The following is a 10,084-nucleotide window of genomic DNA, read 5'->3' on the forward strand; positions in this document are numbered from 1 at the left end:
GCTGTGAGGATTATCCAAGTCATACCTTCTCTCTTTTCTCTTCACAGATGAGAAGGCGAAACAGCATTTTTTTTTCAGCTAAGTGGAGGTATCAGATTCGAACAGAGGTGCAGGCTGTTTCTAAGAAGAAAAAAACCCCAACATATCTTGTCTCATCCGATGAGAAACAAAATCAGCGTACCACTGGCAACAAAAGGGGCGATCGAAGCATGCCTTGTGAAGTCTTACATGGCGATTTCAGGATGACCAATAATGACTAAAACGCCATAAATGTTTCCACATTTTTAATGTGATGTTGATGTCTTTATTGATTTCTCATGGCCCTCGATTGAGGTGAATCCTTTTGTATTACATATCATGTATAACGCATGCAAACAATTACGCAATAGGATACTCAGAATAGACATCTTCTGTTGTTATCCCTCGTGTGGCTTTTTTTTTTTTGCATCCCAAAAGATTTTCTATGGAGTCATCCTTCCTAAATATCTATCTATATATATATGTATAGATATATATAGATATATATATATATTGATATCTGTAAATATATCTATATATATGGTAAATTTTAGTAAATTAGTTTTATCCATGAGAATTTGTACAGAATATCATTGTCATTTAAATGTTTGCTTTTGTGACGACAAGTCCAATTTTGAAAGAACTTTTCTTGTGAAGCGTAGTCTTCACCGACAGTATTTAAATTTCATTGAGAGTGATTAAAGAAAAATGACTAACGTGTGTTTTACTTATCGAAACCAAGATGATGTGTATTACTTTTATTTCCTTTATGAGAGTAACTTAGGTGTCTTGTATATGTTGCAGTATGAGTGTTTAAATGATAGGAAATCTGTAAAAAAAAAAAAAACAATAATATTTTTTTTTATATTTCCTGATTCCAATAATTGATTTTTATTTTATTTTTCTCTTTAACTGTATAGCATGGCTATAATCCTATGCAATATGTAAACTTAAATAGATATATGGAGGGCAGTTTGTTTTACTCAGTGAAGCTTTAATATTGTTGGATCACTTGGAAGTTGGCATAGCAACATTCACTGCTGTAGCTGCATGACTCCTCTTCTAATGTATCAATGTGTGTTGTGGTGGAAACGGACCTGAATTAAAGATGGAAACTGAGGGACCAGAATACTTAGCCACGATCATACATATGAAGACCAATATTTTTTTTCTGAATAAAAAAAAAAAACGATTGAAGAAACTGCACATACCATCTTCTTCTTTGAACTGAACATGACAACGTGTCGACTAACTTGGTTTGAAGTTTTCAGAGTGTCTTCACTCCTGCAGCATCTTCTTCAGCTCCTCCTCCACCTTCTCCACAAAAGCCGGGAAGCTGGGATCCATCAAACAGAGGCGCAGAAAAGGCCCCAGATCACCTGGACCAGAGGTCGTCTGATGTTGCAACAGTGGCGGTGCGAGAGCTCTTTCTCCTAAATAATGCTGTAGAAGAAATTATCAAGATATTTACATTTCATCAAATGCTGCTGATTTGTATTTATATATAGTTTATTTTGAGCCAATGTACAGTTAATTCAAGTTTCCTCTGATTGGAACTGAAATACTAGAAAAACAAAAAGTCCTAAAGGTAAAATATAATAAAATGGTGCTAGTGTTACTGTATATAGATACACATGGTATATTTCAAATATATTCTTTAGAAACTTGAAATAATTTCAAATGAATGTGCAATTTAAGACGTTTGGTTTTATCTGCAACTTACAATTCTATTCTTTTCTTCTTTTAAGATCATCAAAACTGTTTCACATTAAACTTGCTTGAGATGTTAAAAAAACCCAACCTCATGTTGTTGTTTAAAGATGGCAACAGGCTAATAAACGTGAATTTCAATTGATAAATATTCATGTGCTTCTGTTCATCACCTTCTAGTTGACACAGTAAAATACAGTTTCTTTTGAAATCTACATCCTTCCGGTTGGTTGTATAAATTGCATAGAACGTTTGCCCGACAGTTTGATCTGTTATGTTGATTCGTTTTATTCATTGATTTATTTATACAAGAGTGCAATAAAAACAAAATTATCTCATATATAATAAATACCTAAAAAGAATGATGAATAAAACAATCAAAATCAAAAATCAATGTTTTTGTGGGAATTAAAGTTCTTATTCATAACTTATCAAACTGTTCGCAACAAATGTTTTGTTTCTTTGCTTGTTAGGTTTTGAACATGTGTCAAATAATTTTGAACTATAAACAAAATTAACCATTTTAAACTGACAATTTTGGACAATTCTCATCTTGGATTTTCCCAACTTAATACTTTTGTTTTACCAAATTTAAAATCCAGCTTGATGTCTTCAGGTTACAGTTGTGTGTTTTTTTTGTCTTTCAATTGTACTAATGTCGTTATTTCTTACTTCATCCCCTTTCTAGGACCGATTTTCTTAGTTTCTTCCAAACATCTTTTCTTTAGTTTCTTAACCTGCCAGCCAGTTCTCTATTGGAGAACCTCAGACAATCAGAAAATGTTTTATGTGTATGTCTGCTTTGTATCACCAAGATCTTCTGGATAAAAGCCTTTCCAGAGTAATGACATGTATCTCCAGAGGATGACGTTTAAGATAGATAAACAACGATCATCATACCAAACATCTTGAGAATTCCTAAATTACTTGTGTGTGTGTGTGTGTGTGAGAGAGAGAGTCCCTTCATTCAGAACCTCTCATCCTGTTTAGAGTTACCTGAGTAAGACGCTGCAGGGACAAAGATTTCGAGACAATTTCAGGCTCCACGTCCACAGCTTCTGCCTGTGGACACGACATAAGACACAGCGTGACACCGGCAGGTTAAGTGACCAATCAATGGCTTCATTACTAATTGAAAAGGCATTCAACTATCAAAGCTTTTCATCTCTCCGGTGACTTTCTTCTGTGCGTCTGCTTTTGCTAAAGGTCACTTCAAATGCAGGGTTTCAACCTTTCGCCTTTATCTCAGTCTTGTGAAGCTCTGACTGAAATGCAGTTTCCCAGCATTATTTATATATATATATATATTTTGTGTACATAACAAATGTTTATCTAAATTAATATAATCATTGCTTAAAACACAGCTTGTTCAAATAAGAAATCCATGTTTTTTAAACTCTAAAACCTTAATTATATAACGTTATTTATCGTGTAGCTATAAACTTCTGTGTGATTATTATCCAGGCCAGTGGGTAGTTTGGAACTGCACCGTCGAGAACAGCACCATCTAGTGACAAGAACGTCTCACTCTCTCAAAAAGCTCTGACAATCGTGCAGAGATTTTTATTTTTTGAGTAATAAACAATTATGTTAATCAAATCCTTTTGTCATTAAATAAGTATTTATGTATATTAATTGCTCATCTAGTTTGTTCTGGTATTCAAACACATCGCACACACACACACACACACACACACACACACACACACACACACACACACACACACACACACACACACACACACACACACACACACACACACACACACACACACACACACACACACACACACACGCACGTAATCAGGGTTTGTGATGAATTAAGACAAATCTCTGGAGCAGAAAATGTGTAACCTGTGATGGTGGTGCAGGGATCTCAGCGGGGGGCTGATTAAGAGGCGCTGGGGCGTCATCAAGAGAGCTGACAGGCACATACTCCTTCAGTTTTCCCACTGCACTCAAGCACTCCTTGATGGCCTCTTCCCGGCTGCTTCCATCAAACTGCATCCTTATCAGGCGACTCTGCTCCTGCACAAGAAGACAAGAGCAGCCAGTCGGTTCCAATCCAGGGCTGAAGAGCTGCTGCGAAAGTGAATTCAACCTCTGATTGAAACGGGAGCAAAATTCCTTATTTGTCGTGTCCTTATTTCACATATATAGCTTATTAGTCTGTTTGCCATAGAAACTGTAGAACGTGATTGATAAAACCATCTTTTCTAAATTGTACCACAACGGTACAGATACAAACCATTGTAAAAAACAAGAGCAAACTAGAATCTTTTCTCTAAGGAGCAGCCTTGATAGCATTCTGTTTCTAACAAACACTTGGCAATCAAGTATACTTCAAACATTACATATTCATATTAAATTATTTCAATATTTGATATGCATAATATGCTCTTTTAAACACACAAATATACAAATCAATTATGATTGTGAGCATTTGTAATAATTAAAAAAAGAAATATATGTCTTCTTTATTGTTTTTCTTAAAGAAATATTTTTGTATGTATATTTGGTTATAAAAGCAGTAGATACCATGAAAAAATGTGTCAAAAATAAAAGCAACGTCATAAAAAAAACCACAAGAATTAAAGGATAAAGATATTTTCTCCATATCTAAATAATAATTTTAGATTTTAATATAAATATTAACAATATAAGGCATGACTCGACAGCTTTGGGTCTGTAACAGACACTTTTTACTTTGTTTTTAATCAAAGACTGAACAGGAAATTATTTTTGCAGTGTTTTCTTATCACTTACGTTCTCAGTGAACCTCAGGATCAGGGTGTCTGCTTTCTGTTGAAGCTTAATTAAATCTGAAGAACCAATCAAGTGAAAAGTATCCTGCCAGACAAAAGGCAGAGCTTTAGATCACATTCAATATACACCTATATAATACATGCAAACATGTTAAGAAAAACATCTATCGCACACAATAGTCATAGAACTTCAGGCGAGGATATCAGCAAAGCGTTTAACAGCTAAATACTTAAATCTGCCTGCAGGGGTCTCTGTTTACTCATCAACTTCCCGGCAGTAGATTGGGGGATTATTATCTGAAAAACACGTTTAATACACATTTTTGCATGCAGGTCTTTGTCATCAGAATGGCGTAACTGATTTTTGTAATAAATATAAATAAAAGGTATCCATGGACATTGTTTTTCTAGACTTGCCTATGTAAAAATTGAAAAAAATAGATGTTGTGGTTGCAACATAAACCTAATTTACCAGAAACATGTGAATATGTTTATATGATGTATGGATCTTTAAAACGCAGATATAAAATTTCTAAATATCCTATTAAATCTTATAAACAAACAGGTTGGCGTTTTTTATCCGTCAGGTCAAAAACTATTTTTGCTTGAAGGAATATTAGGAGGTGAATATAATATATATATATATATATATATATATATATATATATATATATATATACTTAATTCATTTTAACTAGTACTTCTATTATGATCAAATTGTACACTTAATTGTTTTTTACAAACCCCATCTTTGAATTTTTCATTAGTTCTTCCCACATTAATTTTAATGTGTTAACATTATGCATCTTTACACACTTATCACTACCACAAGTGTGATGTGAAAAAATACAAGTTGAGTTTCAGTTTAGTAAAAAATGTATACATATTTTTAAACTATGAATTTATCTTTCAACTAAACACAATCAAAGGTTGTATAAAAACATTCTCAGAGAAAACACATGTGAAGAACTTCCCCAGCTGGTTGTTGCTTCGCTATGAATGTCCATGTTAGACATTTTTAACGCTGAATTATTCATAATTGAAAACAACATTAACAAAAAACTAAAACAGCAATTTACTATGACGTAAATAAAAAGGGTCTGGAAAAAAAGGGGCATAAATAAAACCGTTCTTTTCTCCTTTGCACTCTGTAGAATGTGGTAGGATTACAGGACAAAATTGTCCAAGAATGCAAAACAAAGTATGGATGGTTGTATGTTTCATGTAAACTGTTGTAAACTGACAAGATGACATTGAAATAAACAAAAAGCAAACAAACTCATTTAAAAGTGATTATTTGAATTTTAAAATCCCTTATTCAAAGGGTGACATGTCAATTAATTATATTCATAAATATGAATTCTCATTAAAACTTGCAATGTCAAACGATATTTTTCAGGATGTACTGTAATGTAAAGTTGATTTTGTACTATGGCTGATATAAGCACACTTGTGTCTCCTCTAACTTGCTCCTTTCAGAGATACTAGATTCATAAACAAGTGAACTATCAACTCAGAGTTGAAGGTCAAAACACGAGACTCCAAACCACAGACAGGGCAGATATGAAGGCAGTGAGAAACACCCCTGAGTTGCTCGCATGAGGCTCATATCGGTGTTTTCCAAGCACCTATCTCAAAATAATGCGGCTCATAAACCCAAGTTATCTGTATCCGAAAGTTCCTGCACATTCACGGCAACAATCTATAATAGACCAGTCTATCATCCTGGCTCAGAGCCTCAGCGGTCTGACCCGAATATCTGTCTGCTTCGGGACCCTGGTGCTGCGAGATAGCTCTGTCTCCTGCCAGTCGTCCATTAATGAAACACTGAGTACTTCCTCAAACTCTGTCACGTCTGCGGGAAGGCGGGATCGTTCTTTATGTCCACATTTCTAGATCATAAATGCCTCTTTTCCTTATGTATATGCAGGAGTATTAACCAGACTTACCTGGCCTGCAGCAATAGAACATCGGACTGGATTAAAATAACTCTTTATCTTTCTGTATGTCACCATTTTGAATTTTAAAAAGTGTTTTTTTCTTCTAAATTCTTTGTCTTAAGGAAACTTAAACAGCGGTATTGCAGATGTGGATATCTTGAAAACAGCCCGTGGTCACATATGTAGCCCTCATGAGGTCACAGTAATATTATAAAAATGAATACATTTTTTCTGATGGCTAACAATTACTTAATTTAACTTGGTTTTGGGTACTTCACCCCTCTTTACATTCTTTTATTTGTCCTTTTTGAAAATAATCGTCATATTTCTAAATTAAATGTACCGTATTTTCTGCACTATAAGGCGCACTAAAAAGCCTTGAAATTCCTCAAAAAACGACAGTGCGCCTTATACACTTGTTTACAAACACTTTCATGGCTCTGCGCCGACTGAGCCGACAAGCCATGGGTGGGATTAACGATGCATATGTCACACCATGGCGGACGTCTATGGAGTAAGATTACTGCCACTGATTTGAGCGAGTGTGGTCGATCAAGTCGATCCGGTGCGCCTAATAGTGCAGAAAATACGGTAAATTATTCAATTGTATTCTTTTTATTTTTAAATAATAATTTAAAGGGCAACTGATGTTAAATCTTGGGAAAATAGAGGTTACAAGAGCAACGTCTATTATGATGTCACTTAATGATGGCTTAGCTTGTCCTCCAGCCTTGACCAATGCGTGACCAATCACAGCAGAGTAGGCGTAGTCATGGTAAACAAGATTTTATCTCCAAAAAAAATAAATTCATATTTAAATATTTCAATTAAACAGACACATACTGAGGAGTACAATAGATGTCCAACATATATTTAAGAGACAATTGAGTCGATTAGTTGCTTTTTAGGGTTTCTCATCATGTTGAAGCTTCTTTTGTCCCTTAATTCCTTTGGTTTGATTCAAGATTCAATCGCCCACCAATGCTTGAGGGGCCTGAGTCTAAACCCAGGCCAGGGGACACCCTGGACAGGACCCCCATCCATTCAATGCCAATCTTAACAAACAACCAGGGACATATGCAGACAAATTCAGCAGTGTGAGAAATAACGCAAGCTCAGGGACGACCCAGAGTTCCGTCAAAACTTTTGGCGCACCGAGAACCGGTTCTATTTCAGAGCGGGCTCACACAAAAAAGTAGATAATTTAATGAATTGCCTCATTATTTTTTACCACATTGGATATATTTAGTGTCATATTATTACATCATACTTTTACATGTTGTCACAAATACAGAAATAATCCTCTCACCAAGCTCTTCTGTCCTTGCAGAACCAAGAGATATCCATGTTCCATGATGGTCAGGAGAATCTCCGGCTCTTTGCGCTTTGACTCCAACACCTGGTGGAGAACATCACATTTATTGAGTTAACTTTTTTAAATCAATTATCAAACCAACATTAACCTGTCAATTTCATTATTTAACTACCTTATTATAGCACCTCTAACACTGTATTCCCGTCAAACTGTGTTCGTGTTTTTTTCGTCACCACTATACACCAATACTGATGACTTAAAACCCATTTCCTGAACAAGTACACGTGCCACAAATCTCTGACAACATTTTATTTACAAGTTTTCCCTTGACAAAAACTTAACTGCATGTGCGCCAATTCTCTTTTAAATGGATCACTATAACTGTGCTTAATGTTTCCATTACTGTACATTTAAAGAACTCACGGCATGTTTGTTTAATCTGGGCTATTAATTTGCTTTTTCTAATCATATTGTGAGACATTTTTTTCCCAATTTAAAGTTTTAATTTATCAGTTTACAACATTAAACCTCTTTTTGTTTCTTTGTTTGCTTTCCAATGATAATCAACCTTTTTAAAAAGTGTTAAATATTGAGCAAGTCATGACAAAGATAATACCGGTTTCAATCAACCAATCTTTAAAATTGTACACACATACCTATATATAGGTATAGTTAATCAATTCAATAAACTGTAAGTGTGCTTTATGTTTCCATTATTTTATATCTAAAATACTTATACTTGAGTTATATATTTGTGTGTGTATGTTTATACTTAGGTATATGTATATATGTGTATATTCATATATACACTCAAGTACAAGTTGTTTAAATACACAATACCGACTCCTTCCAGAAGCACCTTAAGAGCTTTTTATTTGTGCAGCCTTTTCAATGATTTTCTGGGACTCCTGTGTTTGTCCTTTGTGTCTTGGTAATTTAAAGAATATATTTTAGCTGTAAGTAAGTATTGTTTTTGATTGTTAAATCACATGACCCTGGTCTAGAAAGGCACTTTACAAATTACCTTTACTTACTTACTAGTAAAAATATTTACATCATTATTACTTAATTATTTATTCTGTTTCTTTGTTTAGCAAGCTCTCCAATGATACCAACCTTTTTGAAAATTGAGTAAATATTGAGCAAGTTATGACACTTTGAAAGTTGCATTTAACAAAAAAGGTCACGCCTAAAATATTGACCCCCATTGACTTAGTATTGAGGAGGTTGTTGCAGAAATGTGTGTATTTTCACAGGTTATAAAAGTCCATAACGTTCTTCATATCCATCACAGGAAAATAATAAATACATCACAGGTATCGTCCTCACAAGACATTTTAGATGACAGTGCAAAGATGATGTTGAATAAAAACCAATTAATCTTTAAATTTTACACACATACCTAACAACTGGTATCGTCTTAACAAGGCCTGTACACATATATATGTATATATATATATATATATATATATATATACATACCTATATAGTTTTACTTAATTTAAGATAATGATGCGCCAAACAATTCTTCACAAACAAATTCTTTAGAATGTTATTCTATTCCTATGCATATGTTCGATTATCAATAAAAAACAATAATTAAATGATAGTTTGAAAAGGCAATGAAAACAAAAGTGAATGAATCAGTTCGACACTCAAGGTCAGCTGTGGGAACTTTGGGTACAACCCTCGAACTTCCGGTTAGTCTCCCCAAAAAAGGTGCTACCTGACGTGATTTTCACCTGTTGCAACATAAAAAATGAGCCCATTTGTCAGAAAAATGCCGTTAAATTTCTAGTTCATGAGCCAGCGTCGAACTTTAAGAAGAAATAAACTGCTTAGCAATGGTTGCTAACCGATTAGCCTACGAGCTAACAGCGGCTAAAAGATGACTGATTTACAGATTTAAGCGACGAAACTTACCTCCCATGACTGACTTGCTTTTTCTCCTGATGGTGGATTAAAACTTCCATAACGCTTCAACCTCCACGACACGGTGGAAGTCATCGTTTTCTGGGTGAGTTACAAAAGTCTTCCAGGTGTTTGACAGTGACTGTGACGTCACTGGTCGACCCGAGAACGATGGATGCAATTTAAACACACGAGGTTTTTCATTAAAAAAGTTAAATCAAAAGATTAATTAAAGTAGGTAGATTATGTCATTGAAAGGTTCATATTTTGTTTTTTAAGCTTTGGAACTTTTTTTTTGCATTTTAATTAAATTAGAATGTCAGGATTTAGTAAAAAGAAAAAAAATGGTGAAAGTGCTGATTGTGAAGAAATTATACACAAAATAAAATGCTTCTATTTATTTAGCAGACATGATTTAAGCAGGA

At 34.3% G+C, this 10,084-nt stretch overlaps 2 protein-coding genes across 4 annotated transcripts in view; one reads left to right on the forward strand and one right to left on the reverse strand.

Annotated features, from left to right (window-relative positions):
- Positions 1-977, forward strand: part of LOC148076314 (neuroplastin-like) — a 37,609-nt gene extending 36,632 nt beyond the window's left edge. For all 3 annotated transcript variants that reach the window (XM_087793395.1, XM_087793394.1, XM_087793396.1), the window contains exon 9: positions 48-977. The gene's annotated coding sequence lies outside the window, so the exon portion shown is untranslated. The remainder of the gene's footprint in view (positions 1-47) is intronic.
- On the reverse strand, positions 270-9,790 carry rec114 (REC114 meiotic recombination protein). The gene is made up of 6 exons (XM_087793398.1): positions 9,672-9,790; positions 7,743-7,832; positions 4,495-4,578; positions 3,583-3,756; positions 2,725-2,790; positions 270-1,461 (listed from the first exon to the last, which is right to left on the reverse strand). Exons 1-6 carry the CDS (start codon positions 9,753-9,755, stop codon positions 1,297-1,299), a joined length of 663 nt encoding a protein of 220 aa, XP_087649524.1. The 5' UTR covers positions 9,756-9,790; the 3' UTR covers positions 270-1,296.
- Between the last annotated feature and the right edge of the window lie 294 nt (positions 9,791-10,084).

The sequence above is a fragment of the Callionymus lyra genome, chromosome 6 (assembly GCF_982586985.1).
Source record: "Callionymus lyra chromosome 6, fCalLyr1.hap1.1, whole genome shotgun sequence".
NCBI classification, from domain to species: domain Eukaryota; kingdom Metazoa; phylum Chordata; class Actinopteri; order Syngnathiformes; family Callionymidae; genus Callionymus; species Callionymus lyra.

Bases quoted from the DNA above. Each gene is read 5' to 3' on its own strand.
- rec114 (XM_087793398.1), bottom strand. From the start codon at position 9,755: ATGACTTCCACCGTGTCGTGGAGGTTGAAGCGTTATGGAAGTTTTAAT. The intron at 7,833-9,671 runs GTAAGTTTCGTC...GTTCTCCACCAG, and splicing joins AAGCAAGTCAGTCATGGGAG to GTGTTGGAGTCAAAGCGCAA. The intron at 4,579-7,742 runs GTGAGAGGATTA...TTTGTCTGGCAG, and splicing joins TGCAAGGACAGAAGAGCTTG to GATACTTTTCACTTGATTGG.